This window comes from Toxoplasma gondii, chromosome IV, assembly GCF_000006565.2.
Source record: "Toxoplasma gondii ME49 chromosome IV, whole genome shotgun sequence".
NCBI lineage: Eukaryota > Apicomplexa > Conoidasida > Eucoccidiorida > Sarcocystidae > Toxoplasma > Toxoplasma gondii.
In genome coordinates, this window is record NC_031471.1 from 1,643,256 (window position 1) to 1,656,208 (window position 12,953).

Sequence of the window (12,953 nt, forward strand, 5' to 3'; positions counted from 1 at the left end):
TAAAGGACCAAATTCTACGTTCGCAGACAAAACTCGAAATTCGTTGACATCAAAATCCGCGATTCATATGGTGTACTTTCTCCATCCAGTTCGTTTCGCTGTGGTACCCCACATGATGGTCATGCAAATAGGGTTTTGATCCGGTAAACAAAGACCACCAAGATCTAAACCAGATTAACTCGTAGTATCTACCTTCTCAATAAAAAGCTTTTAAACCATCTTGTCTCAGAGATGACCACTCACGCTATTTAATGCACTTCACGTGGTCATGCAGAACACGATAGTACATCGGTTTGGGAAGCAAAGACCTTCAAGCCCTAAACCTGTAGTCTAACCCGTATCTGCAGAGTACGTAGAATCACCGAATAGTGCTACTGTTACCGTGCCCACCAAAAGAAGTGAAACACGTGAAAGATGAACGTCCTTTCTGTTTTCAGGAAACGAACGACGCAGGCGCTTCACAAACTCGCAGCACTGTTAAGACAGACTTTTACTGTTTGCATCTAGACTCGCTCAGGCTGGCCAGCGAGCAGAGAAAGCCGCTGCGGGAATATGAGCGGAAAACAACTGAAATCTGTAGAGGAAATGATGCTCACTTAACAGAACTTATTCCACTTGAATGCAGCTGATTTTATGTTCACGTGCATTCTACTGTTGGCTTCAACCGCTGTGCCACTTTGACACGCAGTTTTCGGTGCAACCCCTAGCTCAGCAGATGAATGACTGTCCTACGTTTTTTGCGTAGACGGCGAGAGCTACAAGGGAAAGAACCAGCACTCTCGGTGACGTTGAAATGCCTGTGGTACGTCGTAACCGGATATGCGTCTACAGAAAGACGCGTTTGTGTGTGTTTTCGAATGCCACTTACAGGGTTCCCCGCCGTCTTCTCGTGCAGACGCCCTGCAAGGATTGCAGTTCTACGTTTCACAAAATGGAATCCGTGTCTGCACAGAAGACAAGTGACCTCCTTCGGTCTGATCGTAGGAATTCGGTGAGCCACCTAGATTCAAGGACCTTGACCAGCGTTACTAGATTTATATAGGCGACTGAAAGACATCACTTCCGAAACGCCCCTGATACAAAAAAAATCAAACTCAACACTAATTGTCTGACTTCAGCAGCACGTGGCTGAACTGCGGGTCAGATTCAATGCCCGTTTTCCAGAACTAAACCTCAAAACACCAACGACGCAAGAGTGAGGAACTGCAGCAGCAGCGTCCTGAACAGTTTCTGCATCCTGAACGAGAAATGTCAAAACCCTCCCGTGCACTCGAGTGCGCAAAGAAAACCGAATGCCAACCGCGGCTGCAGAACCGTCTTCAATGAATTGTCAGGGAACCGTATCTGTCTCTGAGACAGATCTTCGGAAGGATTCTCTTGCTTCGAGCTTCAAAAGAGTGGAGTAAGACGTCGCGTCTCGTGCAAATCCGGACGCATGAACTGAACGCCATTGATGTGAGCAGGTGCGTCAAACAATTGGTAGTCGCAAATGGCTGGAAAAAAGTGAAAAAAAGGAGAAGATACCTGGAAGAATGCCCTGAAACAACAACACCAACCTTGTACCGCGAAAGCTCGCCCCTGCGTGCAGTCAAGACGAAAAAAAGCAGCGGGTCTCGCGGGCCACAACCCACCCGTTTTCCGGCCCAGAGCAGCATGACCTAAGAGCAACCGACGTTTCCACTCAACTTGCTGACCATCTTCTTCGCTCTCAAGCAAACCATTACTCCCTGAATCGCCGCCACATCCAACGCACTCAGACGCCCCGCCACAGCACACCACAGACACTCGCCACCGAGAGAGGCGCCGGAACTCCGACAGACAGGCACAGGAAGCAATGGGGAACCTGAAGGGTGAGCTGAAGAAGTTGCAGGTGCAGACGATGAAGACGACGACAGTGAAGATGAAGCATAAGAAGAAGATGAAGGAGAAGGAGGCGAAGAAGAAGATGAAGCTGAAAGTGAAGAAGAGGGTGGAGAAGAAGATGAAGACGGCAGTGAAGAATGACGAGGGGAACGTGAGGAACAAGGAGGCGAGTAGGCAGCGGGGGAAGAGGGAGAAGCAGAAGACGACGGCGAGGCAGACACTGTCGTCGATTCCGAAGCTGCGCAGCGAAGGCCGACGACGTTCCCAGAGTGACTCGATGAAACATGTGAGTTTGCCCTTTCGTAAGAAGCTACAGTTCGCTGAAAACCGTTAGGATGTTGAAACATAACTCTTCCCTTCCTCCCTACACTTTCACATCGCTTGTGAAGCGCCAGCTGGCGCCACAACAGGAACGCAACTTGGTTAACTTGATCTGCGGACAAGCTCGTTGGTGGATCGGCGTGAGGATCGTCGTCTACTGTGTTGACAACGAAAGAAGCTTCCTTGTCTCCGCCATGAGCCTCTCCAGTTTGTCCACACCTTGAAGAAGACAGTTCTAAAGGCTCTGAAGGATTCCTCCTGTCTGTCCCCACAAGCTGACTCCTGCAGCTCGCCTTCGCTGAAGCCTCGATCAACGGTCCTGCCAGGTGACCTCTGTCCGAGTCTTCTCTGTCTCCTTTCTCTTTGTTGAATCTTTCTGCAAGCCTCGAAGAAAGACAACGCTTGTGTACTGCGTCCCCTGCCCCCTTGCCTCCTTCCGACATCTCGCCTCCCCCCCTTCGCGTGTGGGGTGTCCTCCCTGCCTCCTCTGCGAAGCCCCCAGCGGCCTTCTCTGCGTCTCCTGTTTCCAATTGCCACTTCAGCTCTGTCGCTTCCGCAACAGCTCGCGCCAGGAGAGTTTTCCAGCTTATTGCAGAAACATCCTCGTGTTTGCGACTTCCACAAAACTCTGAAACGGCTGCTTGGACTCGCGTTAAACCGGGGAATCGTCTCCGAAAGAATCCTCCTTGTCGCGGCTCCACACCCGCGTCCACAAGTGTCTCTCCGGATCCCTTCGATTCACTGGCCATCTGCAGCGATGCCTGTCGTCTTTCCTCTTTGCCTGTCACACTCGCATTTCCTTTGCCTTCCCTGCCTTCTGCTCTCGCCTCATGCACCAACTCTGGTTCTCGCTCTTCTCGTCCCTGCTCGCTTCCTGTCTCCTCCTGTCTCCTCTTCTTCCGGGGTGTCTGGAGGGCGGCGAGCACGGGGGCCGCCCGGCTGGGAGCGAGGCCGCGGAGACAGAAGAAAGGCGACAGCTCGATGGTGACATGCCAGAGCGAGTGGACGAACGCGTAGTTTTCATTTGTCTCGAAGAAGACAAAGGCAGACACTCCCAGAGCCGCGAGCGAGATTCCGAGAAGCAGACTCAAGGGGTCTGCGACTCCCTCGACGACCTGTGTGCCGAGCACGACGAAGAAGTCCTGACAAACAAGGAGACATTTCTGAAGAAACGCGACGGACTCGCGTACATGTGGCGAAGACATGCCGTCTTTCCCTTCCTCGGCGTCTGCAGTCCAAGCTGTCTCCGCCCGTTCAAGGTCTCTCCGTCTCTCGTTTCTGGCCTCCCTGGACTCGACGAGTCCCGATCTCCTCTCGCCCCTCACAGGGCCCTCCTCGAACTCTGTGGGGACCCCACCCCACACCGCTCCTCGCCCCGTCTCCATCGAGCCCTGCTGTTTCCGGCTTGCCCTCTCGGCTTCGATGGCCCGAGCCATCGCCGTGAGGAGCAGCCGGCGGCACCTCCAGGCAGCGGGAGAAAGAAGACGTCGCTGTCTCCGACGTTCCTTCCACCGTCGAGGGAAAGCTCCGAATAGCCGCAGAAGAAGAAGGAGACTCAGGGAGACAAACAAGCGGCTGACGGTCGCCGATCGGCGACGCGTGGCGAGCGTCGCGCGCGAGAGAACCGCGAAGCTGACCCCGACGAGGAAGAACTCGAGGGAAACTGGCAGTCGGCTCAGAGCCACCAGCACCAGGAGAATGGAGAAAAACGAAAATAGAAAGTCCAGATTCTGCCAGTCCATCGGAGACAGAACGAAACACCTGTCGCCGTCAAAACACAGGTGGTACATCGACGACGCCACCACTGAACGCACACACACCAAAGGCGGCGGCACACCACAGACGCAAAACGCGTTTTCCGGCCCACAGTGCACCTTAGGAAAAACTGCTGTCGCAGTGAGGTGCAGCCGCGCTGGCAACACACACAGAGAAAACAGAGGCAAAAGCTTCCTCCCTTGGCAACCTCGGGAGCTCCAAAACAGTGCCATATCCGGAAGAAGAGTCACAGAGTCAGTCAGAGATAAGGTCACATGCGTCCTTCTTCGCTGTGCAAACGCGTTCTGCAACCTCTACCTTCAGCATCGATGAGGCAAACGCACTTACTTGCCGTCCCGAACACGGTCAGCCGAACGACAGGTCTCCACGCGGCGGGTCGTTTCCACCTCGCCCTAGAAAGTGTCTCCTCGCCTTGACCGGCTGTCGTCTTCGAACGTGTCTCCTCTCCCTGGTCTGAGTTCGCCTCAGTCTCCCATGGACGCGCCGAGTCTAGCAGCTCTCGAATTGAGAAGCGAATAACGAAGAGAAACGCTAGGTTGGAGAAAACGAGAAGGACCGTGAGAAAAGCGACATACCAGCGCGGGAGAAGTTCCTCGTCGCATGCAGCGCCGCCAACCCCCAAAGTGCACCGGCAGTAGTTGAGGCGGAAGCCGTCCACGAAGCCTAGGGGCCAACAGTGACCTCGATGACAGGTCTGGAAAAGGAGGAAAAAAGCAACATGCAAATACGAACTGGAGAGGTGCAAGACGCCGACACAGAGACGGAGTAAGGAAACTACACAGCTGACTAGAGAAATACAAGTGGAGGCGAATGAGAGTGTGCCTGACTCGATGGAAGCTTCCGGACACGACCTCCCTTCCACCTTCAGTATCCAGAATCACTCTCGCACCTCGGCAAGGGTCTCTGCTGCCAATTCCCCTACTGCCGAGAAACGCGAACGCAGACAACGAATACCCTTTTTTCAGGCCCCACTGAGCCTCAGGGTAAGAAAAAAAGTTACACAGAACACATGTTCCAACCAAGAAGCCGAAGGAAGCCATTCTCACCTGCTCGCACGGCTCGTCTGCGAGGAACTGCGCCTTGAGAAAGACCCCTGGCGAGTTGTTTCCCCACCGCAGGTCTTGCGCTTCATGTTGCGAAAAGGTGGTTTCTGAAACAGCTTCTCTTCTGGCCTCATACTTCTGCAGCTCGTCTCTGTTCGCCTCTTGGTCGATCTCCGTCATCATCAGAAATCGATTTATTTCTCGCTTTAAATTGTCGTTAGCGGACACGACTACGGAGCGTCTGAAGAGCCGCCAGGAGGCCAGATGGCGGCCAGGGCGGAAGTTCCACGACGGCGCCACAGTCGCTTCGTAGAGAAACTCGACTCCGGCTCCGACTTTTTTTGCCAAGGAAAAAGTCCGAGATGGAGACCTAGGAGAGAAAGACGAAGCCTCGCCACTTGCGGACAACCCCCCAGAAAGAGAAGAATCCATCACAGCCGCGAGAGAGGAAAAGCGGGAAGAAGAAGCGTCCTCTGAGACACGCGACCTGTTCGTGTCTAGGCTTTGGCTGCTTCTCTCTTGCACCTCGTCTGCGAACTCGCGTTTGTCAGTTCGCACCCTGTCAACCGCGAAGCTCCTTCGTCTGCTGACGTCGTCTGTCTCCTCGTCTGCCCCCAACTCCATGACTACTGGCATGACTACTGGCGTACCCCCGCTCGAATTGTCTCCAGCGAGCTCAACAGTCCCCCGCTTCGCTCCGCCCGCGACAGCAGAGCGACACGCGAACGGAAGTCGCCAGCGATGCGCCACAACTGTGTCTGTCGCACTGCCCCAATGGGTGTTGAACGCTTGATCTCTCGTTTCTTCTTTCGCGGCCTCCAGCTCGTCTGGTCGTGCGCGTCGAAAGGGAGCAGCTTCTCGCCGCAAAAGAAACTCCACAGTGAAGAAGGAGACCACGACGTCGGTCTCTGGCGCCTCTGTCGCTGTCCCGCTCGCATGTTGACGAGACCTCGCCCTCTCGACCGCCTCCAAATCTCTCTTCACCGGACCTGCAGTCGGCGCTGCGCGCTCGAAGGGCACTCGGGCCTCCTGCGAAGCGACAGGAGCTCCCCGCGAGTCGGTCTTCGTCCATGTCTGGGAAGGCGATGAATGCAGTCGATCGGAGGCCGTCGCGCTAGCCATGCCGCTCAACTCGTGTTCCTCGCGTTGTTGCTGCGATTCCCCCCCCTCTGCCCGTTCGAAGGCAGTGTCTCCTTTCTCCTCCCTGCTGTCGCCGACGCGCTGCGTTCCAGGCTTGCCCGCGTCGCCTACCTCCTGCTGGCGAGCCTTCTGGCCTCTCTTTTTCACCAATTCAGAGTCTTCGCGTTCTGCTCGCAACCTCGCTTCTTCCTGCTGCCAGTCAGCCTCCTCGCAGACGAACTGCGGACTCCGCCAGATGTCTCCCGCATCGAGTTTGAGGAGCAGGGCGACCCCTCCGGAGACGTCTGATGGCGAAAAGAACAGCTCTGCGAGAGCCGGTCTCTCGGCGGTCTCCGGCCCGAGAGACAGCGCGAGACTCTGCAGAAGATTCGGCTGAAAAATGGGGAGCAGCGGACGAGAAAAGGACAACAGCGGCGTCGCACACCAGGTGTCGCACACACCTGATGAACGAGAACAGGGACACCACGAAGGAGACGAATGCGGTGAAGAACGAGGAAGGGAGGAAGGAGGAGAAGAGCGACTGGAAAAGACAGAAGAAAGGATAAGAAAAGAAGAGAATGAAGGCGAGGGAAGAGCCGGAGACACAAGGGGGAGGAAGAGAAGAGAAGATCGGGCGGAGGGACAGGAGGTGCACCCGTGTTGGGAAGAAAGGGAGGAAGGTGGAGAAACAGGATAAGAAAGGGAAGTCGATTGCGTTGATTGTCGTTTCGAGGAAACTGGCGCCTGAGGCACTTCAGTCTCTTCGCTCCAACTTGTTGAAAATAGAGAGAGAATCGGCGAAATCATCCCGGAGAAGAGAGAAGAAAAGCGAACAACCGTGGGAGAAAAGACATCTAAAGCCGGGCTCGTCTCGGCGAAGAATCCCCCGTTATTTGCTCTACTGCCTGAGTCTCCCCGCTCTCCAGTTCGTCCTCGACCATGCGAAAAGCTCGGTTGAGGAAATGTCGAGCTCTGACGTTGCCTCGCTTCCTTCGCGCCCGCTGTCTCCCATGTGTCGCGACACTGCGCCGCAAGCATTCGCGCTCTGCACGAGTGACGGCGGATGAAAAAGGGCACCTTGGAGAAAGTCTCGAGAGACGGCTCTCCGTCCACTGAAGCAGCTGGCGAAAGACGAGAAGAACGCGGAGCAGTGGGAGAAGAAACAGTGAGAGCCGCGTGGTTTTGGGGGGAGCCGAAGTCCCCCAAGTCGACGCTTTCAGAGCTGAAAATTACACGCTCCAACGGCATCGTCGTGTTCAGGTAGAACGTGAACGCCCACGGGCCTCGGGATGGGAGATCGAAAGTGATTCTCTGGGAAAGGAGAAACAAGGTGCGATCCAAAGTGTCTCTCTCTGTTGTCTCTCGCTCTTCCTTCCGCCTATCCTCTCGCATTCGAGAGGCTCCACCGACCGCGCGCTCCGTTTCCCTCTCCTTACTCATCTCCTCTCTTCTCGCGTTCTCCATGCCTTCGCTGTCTGTCTCTTCGACTCCCTCAGTCGACAACACACCAGGCAGAGGTATTCCATGCTTCCCCGCTGCTGTGTCGCCTCCTCGGCGTCCGCTAGACTCCCCAGAAAGTTCGCGCCTCTGCACACCTTCTGTCTGAGGTGGAGTTCTCTCCTTCTCTACAGACGCGCCCTCGGTCTGTCTTCGTCTCCCGCGTTCTTCTCTCTCGGATTTGTTTGCGGCCGCCTGGTCCCAAAATTGAGGGCCGACGCCCTCCCTCCGAGCAGGCGACGGCGTCTCACGGTGGACAACGAGCAAGGGGGCAATCCGCCAGGAAAGTGTGACCGTGTGTGCAGCCTTTTGAATTGCCTCAGGAAGTCTTTCTTGAGGAACGACGAACGTCCACTCGCGTGTTTGTCTTCCCCCTTCTGCCGACTTCTCCTCTCCAGCACTCCTGCCGCCTTCTCTCTTGGCGGATCGCTGTCTCGGCTTCAAGATGTCGACGGCGCGCAGATCAAAGAAACGCGAGAGAGTCGCCGACACAGACGAAAACTCTTCTGCTTCCATTTCCTGCGTCGATAGCCTCCTCAGAGCGTCCCCGTTCCTCGCGTCTCCCTGGGCCTCTGCTTCTTGTTTGTTTCCTCGCCCCTCTTGCTCAGAAAGAACGTCCCCCTGTTTCTCCTCTCTCTGAACTCCTCCTCTGTGCACGGCTTCACTGAAGAAGGAGCAAGTATCCAGCGACGTAAGAAGGCCTCTCTCCTCATTCTCCCTTTGAAAGGTCGAGACAGGCGCCCCTGAGAAATTCACGCGAATGCATGCAATTGGAAAAGGCGGCGAGCCGGAAGCACCTGAAGACGAGGAAGACTCAGAAGACGAAGAAGGTGAAAAAGAAAAAGGATTTGAAACAGACGAAGAAGGCGCAGCGACCTGAGGTGGAAGTGAAAGAACTTGATGCCACTCGAAGGAGAAGGTCGGCGCTGCCTTCAGTTGGTAAGGAGGAGAGACGCGCTTTCGAGGAAATCGCAAACGAAAACCAGGTGGGTGCGTTCTGCCAAGACGAGAGAGAGAAGATGGCGGGGACAATGGAAGCGGAGAGCCTTCGTCCCGAAAGGCATCCAGTCTTCCCTCAACTTCCCCACCCTCCACCACCACCTCCTGCAACAGCGTTTTCGGCGTGAAAAAGAAGAAGCGGGTGAATTGACTGTCGACCTCTTTCTCGAAGTTTTTCCCCTGTTCCTGATCTCCTTTTCGAGCCTTTTCGACGGCGTTTGCAACACGATTTCCGCTGTCTCTGTTCGAGGACAAATCCCCTTCAGCTTTGCCTGAGGTTGTTTCGTGTTTCCGCCCCGCCTGAGGCACCTTTGCATGTCGCTTATCACACTCGAGGTTCTCCACCGAGTCTGGCGCATGCTTCTCCGCCTCCGACAATTCTCTCCCCACGGTGTCCAGCCTCTCGGCTCCGTCCGCTGCGTCTCCGTGTCTCCTCGCTGAGTCTCCAAGCGCCCGGATAAAAGCGCCCCCCAGAGGAGACAGGTCCGGGGCATTTTCCGCTCTCTCGGCTCCTTCAGGGACTGTAGTGGCGGGAGAAGAGACGGTGCTGGGAAGATGGAAGTAGTGGACATTTCCATTCTTTCCTGGGTCGAGAGAGAAATCCATGTTCTCTCGTTCGTCTTGGGTGAGCAGCGGGAAAATCCGCAGAAACTTGTCTCCGTGGAAAGACAGGGAGAGCGTCCCAGCGAGAAATGCATCTCTGCCGCGAGGTGTTAACTTTTGCCGATACGACGCGAGTTCGGCAACAGTGCAGGATATGACGAGATAATAGAGTTTCCCGACAGGGAGAAACGAAGACACAAGAGACATGGAACCAGCCTCGGAAAGAGAAGGGGACGCAGCAGAGACGGCCGAAGACGCGGAGGCGAAAGGAGGAGGGAAAGCAGGACGTGAACAAGCGCAGGGACGGACGTCGGAAACAGACGACAGGGACGAGCTGAGGGCGTCACCTCCAGACGGATGTGTAGAAAGAGAAGAAGGCGTAGAAGATAACGACGAAGAGGATGCAGGAAAGGACGCGGAAGGGGAATAAGCAGAAGACGAGGAGGCGAGAGGAGAGGAAGGAGACGAGCACTCAACCGAACGTCGAAGAGGAGAGATGCCATCAGCAGGCCAAACGAGGGGAAGAAAATACGTTCCAGGAGACGCGACTTCCAACCGCAAGTCGTAGTTTACAAACGTTGCTGAAAGGCAGAGCAGAGAGCGAAGCGAAAAGAAGGGCACCAAAACAATTCAGCGTGTCTCGTCTTCGTCGTGGTGTACAATTTATTCCTCATTCTAAGGCATCGCGACACAGAAAAACTCCACAGAAGACGCGAACGAGGAGTCTACGGAGAAACCAGAAAACACTCTACTCCTGCGACGTTCACGTACAGCACAGCTGCTCCTCGCAAGCGTTCGTCTTCCCTGTTGACATGCGTCACTCTCGAACAAGCTGGCTCTCCCAGAAAACGCAAACTATACATGCATCGGCTACTTTCGCATTTTACAATCTCTCTCTCGTCTGCATTTGCCGTCATGCACAACAGGTAACGACCGACGTGAATAAGCACCAGAACGCCTGAATCTACAATCCCTTCATTATCGGCGTATCTACGATCCATACGCTATTTCCCCAAGTTTAGAGATGAAGCCCTGTTGGTACATCCACGAAGCGCATGTTGGACAGGTGGCCAACAGACGCAGGAATTCAAATGCACAGCTGTCTATAGGTGTAGATGTGTTTGCCTCTACTTCGAAATACATTCACATATGTCCACATGCATTTGACACCGTTCACACCCCGTTCTCTGCACTGGTCCAGATAAAAATGAAGCTCCGAGTGCCCTCTTTCATGAGTTAGTTCAGGTCCCTCTCGCTTTTTGGACGTACGTGGCTTGCCCCATCGAAAGAAAAGGACCGCCTTTGTGGGGAGGGAGAAGTGAGAGATGTCGAGTTTCACACTGGCGTGCTCGGACGCAGCGACTTCCCGTTCAGTTTCTTCTTCGCTGGCCTCCGCGGGGTCCTGTCGAATCTGCGGTTCTCTGTGTCCCGCGAGAGCGTCGAAGACGCTTCCTTCCCCCGTCCGTTTCTCAGCTGCTTGTTTGTTGCGGCGATTTTCCGTCTCTGCGTCACCTGAAGACTCCGAATCCGTTCGACTTCCACGCTGACGGTCGACGGGCAGGTGCACCTGCATGCTGCCGACGGCGACAGAGCGATGAGGCATGTTTATGTTTCTGACGAGGATATCCAGGTTGTCAGACGAGGCACCTTTCCCCTTCTCCTTCTCGGCTTCGTTCTGAGAAAACAAACGATCTGACCCGCGTCCGCGAGGCGGGGCAAAGAGAGCTCCACATGCGTGCTGCCCCTCAAGGTGCGAGGAGAATGGATTGTGTTCGCGCAACGGAGAAGGTACAGATGCAGGTAAAGTCCCCTGATTGTGGTCGTTCCATGTTGGCGGCATGCTCTTCGCAGAATCTGAAGGCGGCAAGCGACGCTGCGTCCCCGCTTCTTGGCTGACAGCGGCTGCAAGACCCGAGGACAGACGGGCGTTTGACGGCGCCGCGCGTCCGGGAGGCTGTCTGTCATTTTCTCCCTCGGAAAAACTAGGAGACAGCCGAGTCGCGACATCTGCGAATGTGGATGGAGCGCTTTGTGCAGAGGAAAGCGAAGAGAATTCAGGACCGGCGCCTTGGCGTCGTTCTCCAGCTTCGCGAGATATCGGCGAGCTGGCAGGAGCTACGGAAGCCGCAGCATCGCCCAAGACGTTTGCTTCTGACGGAGAAACCGAGTTGGCTGACGGAAAAGGGAGGGCGGGGGAGGTCGAGGAAAACAAAGAGAAAGGGTCCTCGGAGCCGAAAAAGTCCAGAGGAGTGGGACTAGGACGTTGCCATGGGAAGCCGCCAGTCGCTGCCCCTGTCCAGAGGAGCTGGTACAGCAGATAGCAAGACGGGACGAAACAGCGGAGGGGTCCGGCAGCCAGGAAAAAAGACAGGCAAGCCAGGAAACGCAGACAATACGCCATGCTTCGACGGCGAAGAAAACGCGTCATCGTTCCGGGGATCGCGGAAACATGGATCAAGCACGCGGCACGGGGAAATGCAACTGCATGACACAGTCGGTGCTCCTCGGGAAGGCACCCGTCCCCCAAAAGCTGTTTTGCGTTATCGAAGAATCATTGCTGCCTATGGAGAGCGAAAAAACTTTGTGGACCGCCAGCTCAGGTGTGGCGAGGTTGAAGAAAAGCGACAAGCAGTGGTAAGTTACTCGCGCGTGATACACGTAGCGTTGCTCAACGGCACGAAGTTCGCGAAGGGAAAATCTGGGAGCTGCTGGGGACAGAGAGAGAGGGGGGCTCGGCCGCACCCACAGATGAAGAAACGCGACAAGGCACAGCACAGTCCTTTCAGGAGTGATACTGCATAACAGCAAACCGTTGCTACACAACCTGCAAACCGGAAACGCACCGACTTCTCCGAGACAGACAAGCCAGGAGACAGAGAGCATGCTCCGAGTTCCCCCCGCCCGCCACAGAAAAGGCAGGGCGTCGTTGGCCAGCGATCTGTTCAAGTGTTTACAGACGTGTGTTTTTTCTTATCCTTCTGAAGTGACACAAAAATAGTTAGAGAGGAATCTTCCCGCGATGAAACAAGAAGCGTACCTTGCACGCGTGCATATATTTTCACGTTTCTTTCGAGGCAAGAAATGCCACACGGCATTGTACTGGCGCTAGTCAGCTGACGGCACCTTCCTCAGAATCAAGACTGCACCCATAGTCAAGGGAGGCAATGTGTCTCTTTTGGCTTTAGGAGCAGAAATGAAGGTTGAAACACGCACGCGTGTGCACTATCTCTAGAAACACTGAATATACTCAATGACTGCACAGGACGCGTCGATGTGCTTCTTGCGGCGCGAAAGTGCACCCCGGGTGACACTTTTCAGATAACAGGTTTGTCGTTACCGGAGTTCGAAAGCTTCAGTACGAAGCATTAACTCAAGGAAGCGAACAAAAGCATAGCAATAGAAGAAGAGATACGATGATTTATACTAAAAACACCGTCTCGCAAGCTGCCCTTTAAGCCAGGCTGCGGTTCACCGTTTACAGCCATGCGAATATGTTCTTGGCTGGCGTTGTGCTGAAGTTCAGCAGAGTTGCGGCAGGAGCCTGCGTGTTACATGAAGGAGCGTGAAAGCAGAAGAATGGGAAATCCAGACACTTTGGCACACCACTACTACTCAGCGTTATCCGAAAGGAGCTACGCTTACTTTCGTCCACGCTCCCGATAGGCCACTAGAAAAAGCCGCCAGTCGGAAGGACAGTTGAAAGTGACAGGGAATGCTAGATGGAAAATAGAT

The 12,953-nt window shown here is 54.9% G+C and overlaps 1 protein-coding gene across 1 annotated transcript; it reads right to left on the reverse strand.

Annotated features, from left to right (window-relative positions):
- Positions 1-1,068: 1,068 nt before the first annotated feature.
- Positions 1,069-12,009, reverse strand: TGME49_211640 (hypothetical protein). Its single transcript, XM_018779544.1, has 4 exons — positions 10,491-12,009; positions 5,007-9,802; positions 4,288-4,654; positions 1,069-3,988 (listed from the first exon to the last, which is right to left on the reverse strand). The coding sequence occupies exons 1-4, from the start codon at positions 11,647-11,649 to the stop codon at positions 1,659-1,661; spliced, it is 8,652 nt and encodes a 2,883-aa protein (XP_018637985.1). The 5' UTR covers positions 11,650-12,009; the 3' UTR covers positions 1,069-1,658.
- Positions 12,010-12,953: the final 944 nt, after the last annotated feature.